This window comes from Idiotropiscis lumnitzeri, chromosome 3, assembly GCF_059441095.1.
Source record: "Idiotropiscis lumnitzeri isolate Australia: NSW breed Sydney's pygmy pipehorse chromosome 3, RoL_Ilum_1.0, whole genome shotgun sequence".
In the NCBI taxonomy this organism is placed as follows: domain Eukaryota; kingdom Metazoa; phylum Chordata; class Actinopteri; order Syngnathiformes; family Syngnathidae; genus Idiotropiscis; species Idiotropiscis lumnitzeri.
The window spans coordinates 26,869,542-26,890,358 of NC_142393.1; the positions used below are offsets into that span (position 1 = coordinate 26,869,542).

General features: G+C 43.1%; 2 protein-coding genes across 7 annotated transcripts in view; both read right to left on the reverse strand.

The window, feature by feature from the left end:
- The window catches only part of plcg1 (phospholipase C, gamma 1), a 32,025-nt gene extending 29,441 nt beyond the window's left edge, over window positions 1-2,584 (reverse strand). For both annotated transcript variants that reach the window (XM_088289301.1, XM_088289300.1), the window contains exons 1-2: window positions 2,280-2,584; window positions 1,087-1,377 (exon numbers count right to left, since the gene is read on the reverse strand). In XM_088289301.1, coding sequence (XP_088145427.1) covers window positions 1,087-1,303 — 217 coding nt within the window. In that variant the 5' untranslated portion in view covers window positions 1,304-1,377; window positions 2,280-2,584. The remainder of the gene's footprint in view (window positions 1-1,086; window positions 1,378-2,279) is intronic.
- Window positions 2,585-5,445: 2,861 nt separating this feature from the next.
- Window positions 5,446-20,528, reverse strand: ncoa6 (nuclear receptor coactivator 6). 5 transcript variants are annotated; one of them, XM_088290470.1, is made up of 18 exons: window positions 20,431-20,528; window positions 16,504-16,824; window positions 15,587-15,742; window positions 15,357-15,479; window positions 15,075-15,197; window positions 14,164-14,976; window positions 13,840-13,971; window positions 12,058-13,055; window positions 11,720-11,952; window positions 11,504-11,622; window positions 10,397-10,845; window positions 10,074-10,307; window positions 7,003-9,949; window positions 6,823-6,873; window positions 6,705-6,735; window positions 6,221-6,262; window positions 5,855-5,991; window positions 5,446-5,781 (listed from the first exon to the last, which is right to left on the reverse strand). In XM_088290470.1, the coding sequence occupies exons 2-18, from the start codon at window positions 16,781-16,783 to the stop codon at window positions 5,735-5,737; spliced, it is 6,915 nt and encodes a 2,304-aa protein (XP_088146596.1). In that variant the 5' UTR covers window positions 16,784-16,824; window positions 20,431-20,528; the 3' UTR covers window positions 5,446-5,734. The 5 variants fall into 5 exon arrangements, 4 of the variants coding, with proteins under 4 accessions (XP_088146596.1, XP_088146593.1, XP_088146592.1 ...); XM_088290467.1 differs by having other exon boundaries at window positions 11,720-13,055; window positions 15,075-15,194; XM_088290466.1 differs by having other exon boundaries at window positions 11,720-13,055.
- Window positions 20,529-20,817: the final 289 nt, after the last annotated feature.

The following is a 20,817-nucleotide window of genomic DNA, read 5'->3' on the forward strand; positions in this document are numbered from 1 at the left end:
TGACTGGTTGTATTTTGATCATGTTAGCCCCTTCTGTTTTTGTCCAAATCCCAGCTGGCTTCATAATAATAATAATAATGACAACAATAACTTGGATATATACAGTAGAACATTAGTCTTAATTTGGCATTGTTTTCTTTTTGTGAATAAAGAACTGTGATTTGGCTCATTTGTGACTGGTGTCAAGCAGCTGAGTTTATCTGTTTGATCCTATAGATTAGACAGTAGAGAGAGATAGACCATCAGACACTGAACGCAATTCAAGAAAAAGACCCTCTAGAACTCTAGAATAATTATGGGAATTTTTTTTAACAACAAGAACAACAACTATAACAAATATTAACACCACATACAGTATCTGTTGTGGCGGAGTAAAATCATGTCTTTTATGTCCTTTCCCTCCATCATGAACAATTCATCATTATTTTCTTATTTTTTAAATTCTGTCAGAAAAATTACAGCAGGGAGGGCTGCACCTGGGAGGGATTTACTATATATTTAATATTAATGCATCAAAGAATAAACCTCATACAGAATTATTTACTTTGCTTCAAAATTGCACACACACACACACACACACACACACGCACACAAATACATGGCATTTTAAATAAATGCAGGAACCCAAACATTTTCGTGCTAGTGGTCATTTAAACTTCACAATATTTTCAAGGACCAAAAGAAACACAAATGATTAAAACTATAATTCCGCATACCATAGCTACATTTCAACGAGCCAGGGCTGTTTGCATTCCAACAAATATTAATGACTGTTATCACAGTAATGACACAGTGCAATCTCATTACACTAGCTATCGATCCATCCACCCAAAGCTGCGCCACGGGCGCCGGGCCACTGCCAAGAGAGCCTTTCAGATCTCATTTATGTGAATGTGGCGGGTACACTAATTGACATTTTCTACCCAAAGATTCAATATTGATAATAAATATACAATATTTTTTTTCAGAGTCAAGGAGACATCGTCATTGTTTCAGTATTGGTATTGAGCTATTTTCTGCAGGATTAGAATCAAAGTCAGAATTTTGGTATGGTAACAACACTCAAGTGTACAGCTGGGTACTCACTCTCTCCCTCTATTTTGTCTGTGCCCCGGGTCCAGATAATGGTCCTCGTCTCCAGCTTGACCTGAAAAGTTCTTCTCTCTGGCCTCTGAGACTTTTTGGAATAAAACAGCGTCAGCACTGTGCCCAGTTCCAGGTCTCGGTAGAGGTTGTTCATCTCTACGTCGTTGTCCATCCACGCAACGGGCCCGTTGGAAAAGAAGCCTGAGGTCCCAGCCATGTTCACTTCCCCTGTTTGTTATCCGTTTCCTTTCAGAACAATATGCTCAGCTCAGGCCTAGTAGACAAGGATACCTACAACAGAAGGAAGAGTGAGGCCCGTGAAACAACAAATTTCAAGTGTGTCAGAGCAGGAGGAACGTCTGGCAGCTTCAGCCGACTGAATATTTACCATTCCAAGTCACATTTGGACACACAAGGGAGTGCCTGTATTATCAGGCAGCGTGTAGTCAGTTTACAAATATGTAATTTAAAAATGTTTGAAACGCAGCAAATCTAGATATTAGAATAATTTGGCTTTAGGTAACACAGGCCACATTTTGTCACAGAGCTCATCTTTATGGCAAGGGGCAAAACAAATAAACACAAGGATCCATTGTAACGCGACACTATTGGCGCAAGGAAAGTCTAACAGCCTGTCATTGCCATTTGTAAAATCATAGTTTTTCATATGAAACACAGAAAAGTGCCAAGAGCCACGACAAATATACGCAAGATGTAAATGAAAAGAACATCTGGCAAGGAAGCTATCGCGTCTTGAAGCTAATCACCCAACTTTCTGCTCAACATTTGACCGGCCGCGTTCCACTTTCAAGTCTTGTGGCGAATACAGCACATAATTGATATCCGAGGTTAAGCGAGACAACATTTAATGTATTTAGTTATTTTGGGTGGTGGGGAGACACTTGGCTGCGGCCAAAGGGAGCGAGCCGCCGAGTGGGGTAATAAGCGACGTCGTCTGGCCATTTCCTCAGCGTGGAATCGCGGCCGGTGAGAGTGAGCTAGCATGTCGCTGGGCCACAGACGCAAACACAGACAGCTGCTGTGCTTCGTTTCAGACCCTCAAATGGACTCAGGTGGGAGCAGCTACTCTCCCCGTCTTGATATTTCTGCATTCATATCGCCGTCGAACAAAAAAGTGGGGTGGAAACACGTCGCAGTAGATGATGTGCTGCGCTGCGCTGCGCTGGACTTACCGCGGCAATCTCGGCCTGACCGCACATCTCGAACGGCTGCCTGCTCCTCTCTCCCGTTTGTAGCCGTTCCTTGTGCTTTTCGTCCGGTTTTCTGGGATTTGAACGCCAAAGCCCAAGGGGAGACTCACCAGCTCCCGTCAACAAAACGCCCCGTTTCGTCGTCTCCCCTCTGGCCGTCCATAGAGAGGGAGAAGTAGACCGAAAGTGCAGCGGCAAAGGTAAACTCGAGCGTTTTATGCTCAAGACACCAACTGGCAGCCCACTGCGTGCTCAGCCGATTCTGCTCCCTGCGACATCTAGTAGCGTCAATCTTAGAAATAAAACCTAGTCCTTCCGCTGACATCTTTCAAAGTAAAAGCTATGGCAGCCATTGAGTCATTTTTATTTGATCAATAACGATAAAGACCGTTGTAAAAAAAAAATGACTTAAACAGCCTCATGGAAATTATGTGAGTAGTAACAATTTACACGTGATGCACTATAAACGCTGATATAAGTACATAAATGACAGTGGTGGCCGTGCATTTCATACCTGTACCTGGGCCTTCAGTGAAGTCCTACTTAGTCCTACTTGAATACATCCCCCTCATAATACCATCATTTATGACACCATGGCTGGAGAAATATACAGAAACACACAGGACTGAGTGAGTGTTGGACGACCTAGCTTCTCTTGAAAGGTCCGTCTTGAAAATGGCCTCGCAAGTGTATCTGCAATTAAATCCACACTTTTCCCTCCTTTGGTCTTGAGGTTTAAAAAAGCAAGAATATATTTAACATTTTCGAACGGTCGCCTGTTACAACTTCAGGATGTGTTTATTCCGCATAGTGCTTCCCCTTCACGAGTGAGAATCCAATCACAAAACGTGTTCATCACATAAGGCCATCAAGAAGGCTCATTGTAACCAACTCGTGATCTGATTGGCTATCTCAACTGTCTATCAACTCTGAAAGCCCATTGACTTTAATAGGACAGATGCCCGCACAATTGTATCTGAAGGCCTCAAAGGAATAGTGTGTGCTACTGGTATTGTGAAACCTGCCTGGCAACACTAGTTAGTTGAATTCTGATTGGGTAAAAAACTCTCACCTAAAAATACAACATTAGGATATAATGTGATATCAATGTGAAGAATATGATAAGTTTTTTCTTGATTATGCAGAGAAGGCCTTGAAGGCCTTGACCTCCCACCACTGATAAATTATCCTAAATACTGATTAAACCGATTACACACGTCTTTATAAATAAACGTAGACATGCAATACTTAAAACTCTTTATACAATTTTGTGACTCCACCCATCGTAAACTATAAAACCAGAAGGACGGAGAGAGCAAAATTAATTAAATTCTGCGTAAGTGAACTTCGGGTGGCCCGAATCAGTCATGTTGTGGCCACGAATGTAGAACCCTGTGGTGTTACTCTTAGAATTTGTGGTCCTGGTCAACCCTGTCAATTGTTCAGGCAAACATTTTTCTGGGTTTTGTTGTATATCTTCTCAATAGAATCCCACCTTTCTTGGACCTACAAAAATGAAAATGATTAAATGAACCCATCATTAAACTGGTCACTCCACGTTCTATTTAGGAAGGTAACATCTTGTGGTTCATAATTGCGCACACTACATCCTCAAAACTCTGTGCAGTCCACTACAAGGTTGCATTTGTTATACTGTTCCATTAGTGTGATAATGTCTTTTCTACAGCTGTGTGATAACAAAAACACACAAACTCGGCCACTGTCAGGTCGGTGTCTTGTTGACCTCTTTTATTTTTATTCACACATTTCAGCTTCATTGTACGCCGGCTTCCCATGCACCACCCTGAAAGGTGAAAGCCTTACGACCGGGCAAAACACAGAACATTCCATTATCCATTGTGCTAGAGGAGGAGGCTGTCCATAAATAGCAGTGGGCCATCGGTTAGGGAGGGTGGACCACCTCTTCAATGTGGCCTGACCCTCCCAACACCTAACAGGCAGCTCCACACTGACTTCCCACTTGGACCAAGTCACTCTCTTGCTCACAGAAACGAAAGGCACAGCCTTTTACTTGTGTTTATTTTCCTTCAGCAGCTGTTCACCTTTTTCCAACACTGTTAGGGAGTAGCCTACCTTTATGTCACCCAGGTAGATGTTGCGCATCAGGGTAAATTGGGACAGTGGTACTTTGAGATACAAGGCACGATTGAGTTTTTCAAGAGATAATGCTGGACGGTGTCATCTGCCTTCCTGTGTGGAGTTTGCATGTTCTCCCCGTGCCTGTGTCGGTTTCCTCCCACATCCCCCTCCAGGAAATATGCATGGTAGGGTAATTGTAGACTCTAAATTATCCTTAGGTGCAAGTGTGAGCGCGGGTCGTTGTTTGTCTCTGTGTGCCCTGCGATTGGCTGGCCACCAGTTCAGGGTGTACCCTGCTCACTGCCCGAAGACAGCTGGGATAGGCTCCAGCATGGCCGCGACCCTCGTAAGGAGAAGCATCTTAGCTGATGGATGGATGGATACATTGTGGTGATAATCTGTTATGTTTTACGGACATCAAGTTGTCATATAAGTGGCATTGGAGGCTTGCAAGATAACCACATTGTCAGCCATTGCTGTGTTAATGTCTCTTCCCACCTTCTTCCTCCAAGGAAGAACATAAATCCAGCATATCTTTAATCACAATAGACTAGTCAAAAAGTCCGAAATAAACAGTGTAGTACAGGCCTGGGCAAACTACGGCCCAGGGGCCACATGCTGTAAAACGTTTCATTCCGGCCCGCCGAGCTTGAAAAAAATTAAATAAATAAACTTTGTTAATGTTTTTTCTAAATACTGCGGTGTGTCAAATGCATAAATATTGTTGTAATGCATTTGTTCACTCTCATTTAAAATTAAATGTATTTTTTTTCTCAGATAAGGTGAGGTCACCAAAACACTCCATCCATCTGCTCCTGGTCCGGCCCCTCTGTCAAATCTTTTAACATATTGTAGCCCGCCAATCAAAAAGTTTTCCCAGCCTTGGTCTAGTGTATAGCATGCACGCACGATGTCACAACGTGAAGCAGTTCAAAATGTCGTCGGATGGCTTTAATGTATAATAAGGAGCATCCTTGAAACAAATCTGCTTTAAATGTTTGTCGTGACCATGTCAAAAAATATTTTTACATTAATTTGACACACCGGCTAAAGCAGTAGAAAATTTTATTCAGTATTAACATAATTTTGCAAACGGGACAAGCTCCATTATCAGTCTAAACATGATTAATCCAGCATGTGACAAAAAAAACAACACATCTGCACACATTTACCTACATTCTCACATTACAGGATGGACAATACATTATTTTTCTGTTTAAAACAATCTGTACATATTTTTTTTCTGCGAGTAAAAAAAAAAAAAAGTGGGAAATACAAGTCTAAATCAAGTGATTCACAGCAGAAAACAAACATAACAGTGGTCAAAACATTTGCTCCTATTTTGACTTCCTTCGTTTGGCCTGGGTGGGGCTTGCTCCAGTTTCTGTTGAAATGTGCATGTCGTTTAAATTGTGGCTTGTTAGTTTATGGCATTTATTCACTTGTGTTTGGGTTACCTTTAACAGCAGCAGCAGTTGTTCCAGGCCGAGCTGATCTCTTTCTGACACCACTTTCTGCTACTGGCTCCTCCTCCACCTCCTTCTCTGCTCGGGAGCTGCGTCTACTCGGCCCCTTGGGTTTCTCCACAGCAGCTCTGAGAATAGCAGACAGAAGACGAACAAACACAAGAGGATAAAACACAGCATGATTAAAAAAGGGGGCAAGTTAAACTCTGCGCTACTTAGAAAGATAGAATACCGCGCAGAACTTTGCTGTTTTTCCTCATCTACCACAGATATTGTCCATCTTCATCCCGACAGCTCCACTATGTCAACATGACCACTGCTTCTGTCTTTGCAGCGCAAACATGTTCAAATACATACCTTGGAACAAAGTTGATGGGCGTCTTTCTTTTCTTTGCCCATCTGTGATAGAAGTGGAAAAACAGCGGTAAACTATCAACTGTGCTGAACAAACATGGCTTCACGTCCAAACCATATTAATACAACCCCAAGAAAAGAGACGAGGCCATGAAGATCAGCGGAGTTGTGTATATATGCACTGTCATTAGGTTTAACCTGAGACATGCATTACCGGATTATTAGTAGATTGTTACATGCTCATCATACATACCATGTGCCGAGGCCATGAGGCTCATTGATTTTCCCCATATACCCCTTTGGCAAACCACATGACCTCTCTGAGTTTCAGTAGAGTTAGAAATTTCTAAGCATTTCTTCTTCAAGTCTTAGGCCAACTTAGATGATCATTAATAAGGAATATTTCAGTCAATCCCAGCTTCTCAAGTATTCAGATAGACATTTAGTCATTAAGGAACAGCAGCACTCATTGGATGAGAAATCTTACCCCTGATCAGGACTTGACAAGACCTCGTCACCTGTAAGGACAGGAAAGAAAAAAAATCCATCACACCTAATTCCAAAGGGGATCACATAAAACATTATCGGCATACAATGACACTCACTTGTCTTCTCAACAGCAACAGGCTCTTGTGAAGCATCTTGCGGAACAGATTCTAAGGAAAGACGGAGTCACAGCAAATTCATGACTTGGAAAGAATTACAGTACACAAAAACGTGGCCTGGATTTTGAGGACACAGTAGTACCTAGCATCCAGTACAATTTATTTAAGACTTGTATTCACCTGGCGGGGTCTGAATAGTTTCAGCAGGAGCCATTGCTGGTTTAACGGCGGGCTCAAAAGACACAGCTCCAGCCTGAGAAAGAGGAACTCTGCTGTCGCTAGCAACTGATGAATTTGTGGGTTGACTCTCCTGAATCGGTCCAGGCATTGCAACAATTGGAACCACAGATGGTACTGGATTTTGACCCGGACTGACTGTAGAGAGCAAGGATGTAGAGGAGATTGCAGTGGTGGTACCGACTACACCGGCGATGGGATTTTGGGACGCTGCAGCCTGGGTGAAGTTTGAAAGTGAAGTAGTCAATGGAGCCTGTGTCGGAACAGTAACCGGACCAGGAACCGAGACAAAAGAGGAGACTGCTGCTGTAGTTAGGTTTGGAGTGGCAATAGTGGTGTGGGCCACTGCTGCTTCAATTGGAATAACAGGACTAGCAGAAGCGTGGAAGACAGGTGGTGGAGTAGCCACACTGGATACCTGAGCAGGTATCTGAGAATCGGCTTTTCCAGAGAGAGCTACGGTCACAGGCGCCGGCTTACTTTTTAACTGGGGAGTGGGAGCGGCAGACATGAGGCCCTTTCGAAGTGTGTTTATACTGCTTGGACTTGAGCAAGGCGGAGATGTAATGGGAAGTTGAAAAGAGGAGGATGTTGAAGGGCTTGGATGAGATGGCAGACCAACCGCAGGAATTGATTTCTGAGCATCAGCTATACTTTCTTTTTTGAGAGCCCCATGGTTTATTTGCTTAGGGGGTAAATGTGCAACAATTGGGGTGGCTGAGGAGACACTGGTGACAGTCTGAAGGTGTCCAACAGTGCTTCGTGCAAGTTGAGATGTGCTTATGTTTGCTCCTGAGGACTGCGTGGAACTTGGGGCAGTAGAAAGTTGAATGTTTGTAGTAGATACTTGGATAGGTCCCACCATAGTGACTGACTGAGAAACTACTGTTGTATTCGGCGACACAGATGTACTTGGGACTTGAAAAATCGGGTTGATAAAAACAGGGGTGGTGGTGATAAACTGAGGCGGTCGAGATGCATGCGTCTGATGTCGGATATCCTGTGGCCGAATATTCTTGTTCGGAAGAGTCACCATTGTGGAGACCATAGATGCAGGAACTTGAGATGTCGGCGCAGAAGTCATTGGGTTAGGTGTGACAAATACGGTAATCTGGTTGGGAGAAATCGAACTGGATGAAGCAGGAATCTGTATGACAGAGTGAACATTTGAAATCGGCTTCGGGCCCATGCCGGGTTTGAGCATCACACTGGCTTGGCTTGGACTACAGGTGGTGTTAGAACTGCTGCTGACAGTTAATGACTGACTGCCCTGAGTGGAAGAAACTGGTTTAGGGCTTACACTCTGCACATTAGTGTTAGTGAAGGTAGAACAAAGGCTAGTCGTTGTAATCACACTGGAACTGACACCGGGAGAGAGCAAGGTGTTTTGGTTATTGCTTGGAACGGTATTGAAGGTCACATTAGGATGCATGCTGTGACTGCTAACAGGAGTTGACACAGGAGGCTTGGGTTTAGCTTCTGATTCATTAAGAGTGGCAGAAGAAGTGACGGGGGCGAGCATGTCTGTACTCTGAGTATTAAAGTGAAGTTGTCTCTCTGGATCCATGGCTGACTTGAGGCCATCTTTTGCCATAACGTCCCTGACCATGTTACCATGTACAGGCCGAAGTGGCTTGCTCGGGACGTCCAGAAGCTGGTTGAGGGAAGTGGCAGCAGTCCTGACAGCCACTGATCCTCCAGAGTCCTGCAGTGGCGCTTTGTGTGTTGAGTGCCTATCTACTGTCCCAGCTTGCAACTCCAAGTCAGACTTCGGCTGCTGAGGAGCAGGAAGACGGGGACTCGTCATTCGTGGCGCCGATAACTCCCGCACAGGCTGAGCATGCGGTTGAGGCTGTGATATCTGACGTTGCTCGGATGCCATCATTATCTGACTTTCTCTGAAGCCCTCAGGAGGGTTACCTTGTAAACCGTGGAAGGGACTCTGGGTTTGTTGCGTCTCCACACCGCCACTTAATTGTGATGCCAAAGACACTGGATTTGGTGTTACTGAAGTAGGACTTAGCATCATAGTTTGCCCCTGAGCATTGACCAGCTGTTGAGGTTGGGGAGGACATGTGATGCCCACTTTTGCCCCCTTCTGTCTTCCAGGACTTGGTGTAGTTGACTTGCGACTAGAAGCTGGGCTGGACCTACGACTATTGCTAGGACTTGCCCTTTTACTCTGTCCTCCAGACTGCTTGTCTGGTTTAGTGCCTCCCCCACCAGTACCAGCAGAGAAAGGCTGTTGACTGTTGCTCGTGTTATTTCCACCGCTTCCACTGTTGCTGTTGTTGCCTGGTAAAGTTAAGTTTGGAGGTGCCTGTCCAATGGCTTTCAAAGTTGTTGGGTTAAGGCCCTGTTGGTCAAATCCTCTGTTTAAGTTCGTCTGCCTGGGCGGCAGAGGAATGTTGATTTTAGGTGGAAATAGCCCTGCAATTGAAGCATTGAGCCTTTCTGGCGAAAGGTTGATTTCTGAGGGCTCAGTGCTCGGTGGACGATTAGTTGGGGTGAGGGGATGATGATATGGCCTAGGGCTGGCCCTGTTGGGAGTTTTTGGTCTGGAACTCTGTGAAGTTGCTGGAACGTTTGGGAAATGAATGGCGGGCATAGGTCCTCCTTGTTGAGGTTGCGCGGGCAGTTGTTGTTGTTGGGGACTGGCTCCAGTGTGCTGGGCCACTGATGACGGAACAGGGCCTTGCTTCATCACGTGTGTTGTGGAAGCCTGGTTGGCCATCATCTGTTGGCTGCCATTTCCAGGCTGCATGCCCATTTCTGCACCACTTTGCTTATCCTGTTTTGGATGGATCCCAGAAGTTGTCTCATCAGATCCAGTGCCTTGGGGAACCTGCCCGGATTCAGGAAGGGACATTCGTCGTGCAGCACCTGCAAGCTAAAAGGCAAAACACAATAGAGTTCGAAAATGTGATGTTACACAATGCATCTTTCTTCAGTTAATTATTTTGCGTTGTCTTTTCTTGAATAACAAATCACATGAGTACACCACCTCCCCTCACCTGGGGATTTATGATCATGGGCATCCCTCTTGCTTTATCAGGCGACGGCGCTAATCCCGCATGTCCTTGAAGGTTGATCATGACAGGCATGTTCCCTTGCTGTGAGACCGGCACTCTTTGTGCCTCGGGTTGATTGCCAATGACACGAGGAGGAAGTTGACCCCCTGGAGTGATGGACATGCGATTTTTTTGCTCTTGCTGCATCTTAAGCATCATTAACATCTGCTGCTGTTGCTGTAGTTCGGGGTTTAAAATCAAGCAGGATTAGATCAACGGATATCTATTGCATAGTGCAAAATGGTCTCATATTTCAATAAAAATACCTGTTGTTGTAGATGTTGTTGTTGACCCTGCTGCTGTTGCAGCTGATGGTGTACCTGGGGTTGGCCTTGACCTGTGGTCTGAGGTCCCGTCATGCCCTGCTGCCCTTGAGGATTTTGGAGACCTTGCATCTGCAACTGTTGCATCTGCTGCTGCTGTTGCATCTGCTGCTGTTGTAATTGTTGCTGCATTTGCTGTTGTTGTTGAATCTGCTGCTGTTGCTGAATCTGCTGCTGCTGTTGTTGAATTTGTTGTTGCTGTTGAATTTGCTGTTGCTGTTGAATTTGCTGTTGTTGAATTTGCTGTTGTTGAATTTGCTGTTGTTGCATGTGTTGAATTTGTTGTTGTTGCTGCTGCTGCTGTTGCTGCTGCTGCTGCTGCTGTTGTTGTTGCACAAACTGCATTGGTACCTGCTGCAATATCCTTTGATCACCTGGTTGACCAGGGAAAACTTGAGGCAAACAGATACCAAATGGAAAGATGTCAGAATCAGAATCAGAATGCCTTTTATTGTCATTGTACTCTGTGTGTAACGAGATTAGAGAGCGCCCCCGCTCCAGTGCAACACAACAATAATTTAATTATGAATATAAAATAGATTCATTATAGATTAAATAATTAAATATAATATAAAAATAAATATGGAACATCGCTACACTAATTAGACCTAATTAGTGTATCGTTATACAATTTTTTTTCCAACAAATTCTGTGACGGTCAGGAGGGAAGATTTTCAGAAATTTGATGAAATGACACGCAATGACCCAAAGACCAAAAACTTCACTTTAGACCCTAAAAAAAACGACTGTTTTTAGTAACTAACTGGCTAGCATTTGCTCCATAGACACTTATCCCAAAAATTATCTATTTTAGTCTTTTTATCCACTTTTTTTTCACCTGAAATCATACCACTTACTACTGCTTGACGACGCCAATGGACAATACAAACAAAGACACTTGGGCATGTCATTCATTTTGTGTCATATCTTAGTCCAAATTTACCTTTAAAAAGTTACTCCGGAAATATGCTTATAAGGCAGTGCTGTCCATCTTCATACTTCAGCCAGTATATTTAACATATTCAAATGAATAAAACAATTCCTAAATACCTGCAGGCCTATTGGGAAAGTCAGCAAGCTTTGGGCCAGAGTTATCCAGGCCCAAACTCTGTTCGCCACCAAAATTTTGCAGTTCAGAATCCTCCATCGTACCAGCCACATCCAGACCTCTAAAAAATATAAGAGAAAGAAAAAAAACATGAATCATAATGTTAATATACAATTTGCTTTGAAAGGTGGCTTTTGGTTGTCAATAAAACTGCTTACCCAGGTCCCTCGACTTGCTGGGGTCCTTCTCCATCTTTTGGCTTCTTCTTTCGTGCAGGTTTCTTCTTTTTGGGTTTGACCTGATTGCTCCCACCTGCCTGCTTTCCTCCTGGTCCAAACTGGCTGGCTGAGATATCACTCTGCAGCAGATTTACCAGCAGGGGGCTTGTCAAAGTTACATCTTTACTGACAGGAAAACCACCTGCCTGTGTACAAGGCCCCCCTATTGGAACCTGAGCCGGGAATTGGGAGTTAAAGTTCATGCCATGACCTGCAAAGTGTCCATTTCCCATTTGCATGTGCTGAGGGCCCCCCATCATGCCTTGTGCTTGCTGTACCTGCATATCTGGGACCATCTGTTGGACCCCCAAATCGCCTGACCCACTATTGGGATCTCCCAATTGATGTGGGTGTGGTTGAGCTGTCTGTTGTTGTTGTTGTTGTTGCTGCTGCTGCTGTTGTTGTTGTTGTTGCAACATTACTTGCTGCTGCTGCTGTTTCTGCTGCTGCTGTAACTGCTGCTGTTGCAACTGTTGTTGGATAAGAGGGTGACCAGCAGGAAGCCTCAACGGTTGCCCATGCATCCCCATCATTTGATTTGGATTGACTGTAAGTGGAACTTGTTGAGGCTGCTGTTGATTCATCTGCTGGTGGTGGTGTTGTTGCTGCTGAAGCTGTTGTTGTTGCTGCTGTTGCAGTTGATGCTGTTGTTGTAACTGTTGTTGCTGGAGATGAGCCATTTGCTGCTGTTGTTGTGGTGTCATCGGCTGTGGGCCAACCTGGCCCTGAAACTGAGCCATGTTACCCGGAACATTTGGTGAGGGGCCACGCATCATTTGGCCAGGCAAGACCCCAGCAGGTAGTTTTCCTCCAAATGGTTGTTTGTTGCCTTGCATTTGGCTTACAACCATTTGTTCCATCATGGAATTCTGCTGCTGTTGCTGCTGCTGCTGTTGTTGTTGTTGTTGCAGGAGCATTGCCTGATGCCCTTGGCCTCCAACCATCTGACCCTGCCCATGAATCACCCCCTGGCCTTGCTGAGGCATCATTTGCTTAGGTGGGGTCATCCCTCCTCTCTGCCCTTGACTGAGGGGCCTTGAGAGGACAGTCTGACCTCCACCCTGGCCTTGAACCATCTGGCTGGGGGAGGAGGACACGGGTTGGGCCTGATGCTGGAGGCCCAACATCGGGGTTTGAAGGCCTGCCTGCTGCTGCTGCTGGGTCATGCTAGACCCAGGAGCTGTGCCCGGGGACTGACCTGGAATGCCACTTTGTACACCCATAACATTGGGTTGGGCATGGATTGAATTTGGTGTTGAGGAAGACTGCTGGACTCCTGATGCAAACAGAGATGAAAAACATTGGCAGTTTACATATCGCTGGCATCAGGCTGAAACGCCCTTTGTGACAATTTACTAAATTCTTTTTTTTCCTTTCACAAATCTATACTGTTGGCCAGTCCACATTTGTGGGTGTTATTTTATTTTATTTTTTTAATGAATCTAATGTGTTGAAAATAACTTGCTTTCTTTGACCACGCAATGATAATGATTTTTGGGAACTCCTGAAAAGGAGTTTGGAGGTGCGAGAATTCCACCCAACACCAGCAAAATATTAAGTAAATGGCAGTTAACATGCTGCCTTCACCGACCTGACTGAATGCTAAGCAAGCATGAGTGAACATGAGAACCTTCAAGTGGTCACAAAGTGGGACACACGTATAGCTGATTATCTGGCTATGACAACATTTGGTCAATCTCAGATTTTTACACAAATCAATACTAATGATCAGTCCCCATCTTAATTTTTACACATTATAGATGAACACAAAGTGCAGAAAATATCTTGCTGTCTTTCGTGAAGTGATGTCAATGACTCGACAAATGCGCAATTTTGGGGGGTTTCCTGAAAAGTTAGTGTTTGGGAAGTGTTAGGATTCTGCTCGACCCCAGCAATATACAGTAGATTGCCGATTGCAGGGACATTTTGCTTTTTATTCAACAATAACTAAACATCATTGGAAATATGGGTATAACAAACAATATTGCATGTCAAATTTGAGAAACATTACGTTTCATTAAAAAAAAAAAAACAATGGTCGTCTATTGAAGGCATTTTACCTGTATGAGTCAATGTTTGAGTGCTCTGAAGCTGCTGACTAGGTCCTCCAGTGGGGGCTCCTGGCGTACTGGGGCCCACCTGACCTTGGGCAAAGTTTTGGGTTGGAAATCCCATTGGCCGCTTCGGTATGCCTGTTGGTCAAGAGTCAATTGTCACTTGTTATCTCATGTCAAGTCAAGTCAATTTTATTTGTATAGCCCTTAATCACAGACAGTCTCAAAGGGCTTTACATAGCAATGGCAAGTACTTCTTATGGTAAACAGCAGTATAACACTTTCTCTTTTTATACACACAGCTCTACCCACATAAGAAATGTTACCGACCTGGATGAACTTGTGCTCCAGGTTGTCCATGTTGGGGCATTCCTATGAATCCTTGTTGCATGTTACCTTGTTGATTGAGGGCTGCTCTTCCTGGTGAGGCAACACCTTGTGGAAAACCCTGCGGAGTTGTAGGTCTCTGAGCCATCATTGGGGGGGTTCCAGGTGAACCCTGTTGAAAAGGAGATGATGAGGACCCCGGGGATTTGGCAGTAAGATTACCCTGTGGGCCACTTGTGGGTGGAATGGGTGGAGGAGGTCTAGGTGGTCCTACTACACCACTTGGGACAACCTGTGGACCTTTAGGCTGGGGTGCGGCAAACTGACCCATTGCCATTTGTTGTTGCTGCTGCAATTGTCCTTGTCCCATGGCATTGAATACCTGACCTGCCTGCTGGCTACCGAATGGATAAGGTGGCGGAGGGTGACTGGGTGTTTGAACTGTAGTAAGGGAAGGAGGGCGTTGAACCATCTGAGCTTGAGGTGGAGGCTTCCTCCAGGCAGGACCTCCTTGGGCCGCCGGTGTCTGAAGAACTCCAGAAGGGTTCCAGCCAGGAGGTATAGCCATTTGGCCCGGTTGGTTGAATGGAGGTCTGGCGCCAAGCTGCGACAGTTGTGCTTGCTGTTGGGCTTGTTGTTGTTGGTGATGTTGTTGTTGAAGCTGCTGTAAAGCAGCGGGGTTGATTGGTCGTCCAGCCTGCAAAGCCTGCATGTGATGGGCAGCCTGGGGAGGAATGGGGCCGTGGGGACCAGCCTGTTGATGCTGAAGTTGCTGCTGCTGAACTGACATGCCGGGCATCATTGGATCCATGACATCTGTGACAGAAAGTATACATTTTGACAATTTTCATCCTGTCCATAAGATGAGCACTATGAAATATCTCTGAGTACACAAGTTAAAGGCAGTTAAAAACCTGTCTGTGAAGGTGGTCTTGCAGCACGTGGATGCATCTGTCCACTGTTGCCTGGCATGAGAGCTTGGCCTGTCATGACTGAGCCAGTCGGGACCATGGAAGGATTTGACATCCTCACGCCTACTGGCGGAAAAGAAGCACATTAAACTACAACGGATATATAAAGTCTACACACCAATGTTGAAATGCCAAGGTTGACAAAAGAAATCTTGAGTTGGAAAATTCCCTAACAAACAACAATTCTCGCAGTGTTCCATTGTAGCAAATAAAGAGCACCAATACCCGGACCAGGCTGACTTGGAATTCCCACATCCATTCTCATTTGACCAGCTGCTCCAATTGGTCCATTAACTCGGACTTCTTGTCCTCGATTTGGTCCTCCAGCAACGTTGATGGCCCCCTCTCCTAAAGAGTACAAAAATGCAATGCAGTTATTAACTTATCCTTATTCATAGTCTGTAATGCAATAAAGGTATGCATAATGGATTTGAAACCAGATCAATAAATCCAACCTTCGATTTGCACTGAAAGAATTCCCAAGTCTCTGAGCTGCTGCTGGTTGTTCTGCGCCAGCAGCCTCAGTCTCTCAGCAGCATCCCGTGGAATGTTGAAGGTAACGCGCACGCTGTTCCACGGCTCGACATGCTGTGGCTGAAGCATCTTTGAATCTAGAACAAGGCAGAATACAACTTCCAATTGCAATGCATCTTAAATGGAATCGAGTGGTGATTTTTATTTGAACATTGACAAGAAAAACACTGAGAAACCAACACCTCCATGAAAAATGATCATCATGAAGCCGAAACTCAGTTTGATTACAAGTCAGCTGATGTGAACACAACATACATGTATGCATACACCAAGTGGCAAAATGTCGGATGAGACGGATCCAAAAATGGGCAGCTTTTGCAGTTTAATTCATATTCCACAAACACAATATTAATCAGAATGCTGTGTTTGGACTAATGGGGGCACATAGAACATAATATTGTAGAGACATTTTTTGACTTTACTTCCCCTTTAAATCCAGAGTGTATAACAGGAGAAAGTTTTGGGTCAAGTTGCAGTATTTGCGAGACTTTTGTCAGTCACTACACTTGCTGATACAATATACTGCATGCGTTTATGGCCTAAGCTAAATTTATTTTATTTTATTTTTTTGGCATGATTGTTACTTGAACACTTACCTCTGTTGTAATTACTAAATGTATTAAAGGGGAAAGTATAATGAAAGTGATTAATGTTCTGCCTCAAATTTTCATTCATAATTCATGGTGTAATTTTCATATCTGGCCGATTAATGGGTGACCTGAATTGTTTTTTGCCAAATATGAGTGTCCCCCCCCAAAAAGTCCATATTGGTCGGGCGCTGCTCATGACATAGTGCATTGTTTGATCGGTAAGAGGAGTGTAAATGGAACATACTAACCCATATCAAGCATGTCGGGTATACCACTGAGGACAGTGTCAAGTTTAATTGCGAAGTCTTCGTCTTCCATACTCCCTTGAAAGGCAACAAAAACAGTAAAATCCTCTCCTGCCGCACTGCTTCCTTCAATGCCATCTTGGTGGTTGTCTTCTTCAGTCTCCGGGCTTCTGTGGCAACTGTCAACTTCATCGCCAACACCAGAGTCCCAGTCGGAGTCACTGTCACGTTCGAGATCCTCGGTCCGTTGGGACAGCTGAAGTGGAGTACCTCGAAGAGCCATTCTCCTCTTTTGTCCAGGAGTGGCGTGGGAACTGTTTTATGCTAAAATTCCACGTGAGAAAAACAAGCAATTATGATTTAATACTGAGGACCACTGATATCGTCAAATGCTCTGAAGACGAGTCAGCACACGGCGATCTTCAGTTTTCATTGGAGCCATTACAGATTCAATACACCATGAGTCGGAATTAGCCAAACAGCTCCTGAACATATGTGACTTAAAGAATGAAAACCTCACGATCATTAATGACCTACGGTAACTTGACACTGATGAGTCGGTAACTTAAACTTATTGACAAGCCACAATGCTTATTCGACAAAGTTCTTGCGATGATTGTTGGTGTTTTCTTTCTTCAACAGAAAGTTGGCAAATATCACGTGATCGATGACTTCAAAGTATTGACTGCCCGAAACACTTTAGTAGTCGTTTTGGTTTGACGGGTTGCTTTGGCGATAACTTGTGCAATAACAACCCAAGTAAATGAATAACGTGGGTTTTATTGTGTGAGCGTTAGTAATAGTGACGTGGCATTCCAAAAGAGCCACATCCAAAGGTTTGGGATCGTTTTGAGCAAATACCAGCAAATAAGGTTTGTGGGTAGTGGCTTGCAATCAATTCAATTTATTTTGACTTTTATTACGAGTGAAGGTTTCACTCTTGAACGACATGGGTTGCTTTGACTCCATTCTTTCTGTAGAAGTCCCAAATGTAGCTTTTAATGAAGCACCAAAGCACCAAATCTGTTTCAGCAGAATTTGAGGGAAAACCGCAACCTTTCCCAAATCTTCACCCGCCCATCTCTGACAAAAGATGACCCACAATTTTGCCTGCGCCACATGAACAAAGAAAAGAAAACTTTTCCTAGTGTGAACCAAACAGCAGACTTAATTATGTTTTCGGGCTGATTTGCTAAATCAGGCACTGGGCAATTTGAAAAGAACCTGTCCAGAAAGATTAAAAAAAAAAAAAAAAAAAACACACATCAAGCGTATCAAGGCATTCTGGAATGTGCTGCTCAATGTTAGAAAGCTTGGTCACATTTGCAGGTCATGGTCCTCGAAAAGATAAAGACGTATTCACAATGCTAAGTAAAAAAATAAAAATGGCTAAAAATAAAGCAAAAAAATATTCTTAACAGTACTGATGTAGCTGTGAAAGATCCATTCACCCTGAGGAGGTTGCATTGGAGGACTTTGCTCATAAATCAGCTAAAATACCAATTGATATGCTTGGCCAAGTCTTATTGAGTGAATCGTTTGATTGTAGGGATTCCCTCAAAGATTTTTTACAACGTAGTTTGCGTGCATCACATTGTACAGTTTGTTGCATATGGCTGGTTCTCAGAAAGCAAGGCCGCGCATGGTGCGAGAGTCATTCTTTTTTCCCTTTAAAAAACAATCAACAATTTTGATTGTTTCCAATAATACATACATAATGCAGGTAACTAACCTTAGTGAGATTTGTGCTGTTGTTTCTGTGTGAATATATTTTCAGCAGTGAAAAATAGCCGTTCTACTTGCTGTTTGTGAGATGCTGACAATGTTTCTGTCTGTTGAACAGTCAGAGGTAAGTAAGTATCTATGTAGAATTAGGCATCTGTAACAGTTTTTCAACTGAGTAGCCGATGTGAAGGTTGTGAAGCTGTTCAAGTGTAGAAATAAATATTTGAAAACAATTTGATTCTTGATTCCTCAGTGGTTGGTGTACATGTAAGAAACGCAACAAAATGTAACAACAGAGTAGACCACGGCATTCAACAACAGGGATCGACACTGCACCCATTATGCTCGCAAATACTACCAACAGTGTGTGCTGGTAAAAAATTACAAGGGACTAGCGTGAGTGCATGTTTTGATGCACTTACCGGTACTTAGGCACTCCAACCCTGTGTCCGTCTGTCAGAGTGCGCACACAAGTCAGAAGCCCGCCTGTGATGCATGTCATGTTAAATTGTTCTTGTATAAATTAAATAAATAAATATCCACGTCTGGATATATACTTTGGCACATTAACGGCCATCTAACTTAACTAGCAACAATCGCTAGTTTAAAACGCTGAAACAAGTTTGTGTCACTTATGGTATGGAACTGGTAGATGCTTGTGATTAAATATTTGTTGATAATACACTCATTCGTTGTGGGTAGGATTATAACAGTAACATGCCATTAAATGTTAACATTTCTTGTTTTTGTCAAGATAAGCTGCATTCAAATACAGTTCAACATTAGAAACTCAAACAGAAAAACTCCATCAATGCAGTAAATGTTAATAAGTACAAACATCTACGTGATGTAGGACTTCTGTCAATCTATAAAAGCTGACATATCAGGAAAAATGGTATGGAGAAATCACTTTGTAGTTTTTCGTGTTCAATAGTTCTAAAGTGATGAAAAAAATCTAAATGTGCTTTAACAGTTACCAGTGTAAAAGTTAGTTTAGGGCCTTGAACAATCTCTTGCCAAGGGCTGAGTGAACTCCGAGTATTTTTATTTATTCATAGCAAACTACAGAAAGGTTTGATTTAAAGCAGGCGTGGGCAAACTACGGCCTGTTAAACGTTTTAATCCGGCCTGCCGAACTTGGAAAAAAATTAAATGAATGAACTTTGTTAATGTTTTATTTTCTAAATATTGTTGAGTGTCAAAGACATATCTTGATGTAATGCATTTGTTTCGCTTTGAAAATGAAATGTATTTTTTCTCTCTGATGAGGTGAGGTAACCAAAACACTCCATCCCAACCCCTGTTTAAAGCATACATTATAGAATTTTACCTGATATTGCCCAAGTTTAGTTTAGGGCTCACATTTCACATTTCTGTACCATGTTTTCTGAGAACCACCTAAATGAATTTATCACAAATTTGCTTTTATTTCACCTGGGTCTACTCTGCTGTCTGTAGCCAAATCGGGAAATGCCAAAAAGGGTATTTTCATTAGTTTGTTTTTAAACATAACTATGTTTAACCTAAAAAAAATACAGCAACGACTGACTTTCATTGGTTGATTGAATACATTCAAGTTATTTGAACAATTGTGTCCACGTGTAAAACAAAGTCATCAGGATAACCTATTCGAGATCTCACAGTATAGCATTATTACAAAATTAAAAAGATCACCTATTGTTTGTCAAGGATTAATGACGTAGTCAACAAAAACCTTGCGGACACTAAAACACGTGTTGTTGCACTGTAGGTGTTACGATGAGGGGGTGTAAGTGATGACTAATGAAAGGCTTAGATTGTCTAATATAAACTGTAACTAAAAAATAATAGAAATAAACAATAATAGCTCGGATGACATGATCGGCCCTGCAGTAGCGGGCCTTGGCACCAAGTCTCGCTAGACGTAGAAAAAAAACAGTCTCAATAACAAAACAGAGTTCTTGCATTCATCTATTTTGCATTACTTCGCGATAAATTAACTGGAAGATTATGTTATACTTTCGGAACAGATCAAATATATGAGCAGGCGGACACCGTTGGGCATCCAAGCAAGCTTCAATTAGCAAACGCTAGCGACGTGCAGGTAATATTCCACCGCGGATCCTTCGAAAAGGAACATAATAGCTTTGGAATTATTTGTTAAGGTGAGTACATCAGCTACGTGTTAGTCATACAAGGTTACTTAACGTTGAGGAAAAGACTTACCACACATAGTTTTCTGAAAATAAATACGAGCAGTCGACATCTGCTAGCCAAATTAGCTAACAAAACAGCGATAACGAAACATACGGTAATAAGCACGCTAACTGTTTCCGTCGAGGCTTTTCAAAATAAAACAAGCAAGACTGACTCTTATAATGTCGAAAGTGTAATCATTATGACAATCATTTCGTTTGAATAATATGAATATGTACATAACATACACTATAGACAGTTTTCAGGAATGTCGACACAGAATCTAAGAGCATTAATGTGCAGAATTATCCAATAAGTGAAACAATTTCATATAAATATGTACACATGGGATAGAGCAGTTTTAAGTCACATTTTATTTTGAGAGAGGATGATTCGTTGTATGAAAAACAATCACAT

Bases quoted from the DNA above. Each gene is read 5' to 3' on its own strand.
- ncoa6 (XM_088290466.1), bottom strand. From the start codon at position 16,783: ATGGCTCTTCGAGGTACTCCACTTCAGCTGTCCCAACGGACCGAGGAT. The intron at 13,056-13,839 runs GTAAAATGCCTT...TGTTTGCATCAG, and splicing joins TCAAACATTGACTCATACAG to GAGTCCAGCAGTCTTCCTCA. The intron at 5,992-6,220 runs GTATGTATTTGA...TGCTATTCTCAG, and splicing joins CCCATCAACTTTGTTCCAAG to AGCTGCTGTGGAGAAACCCA.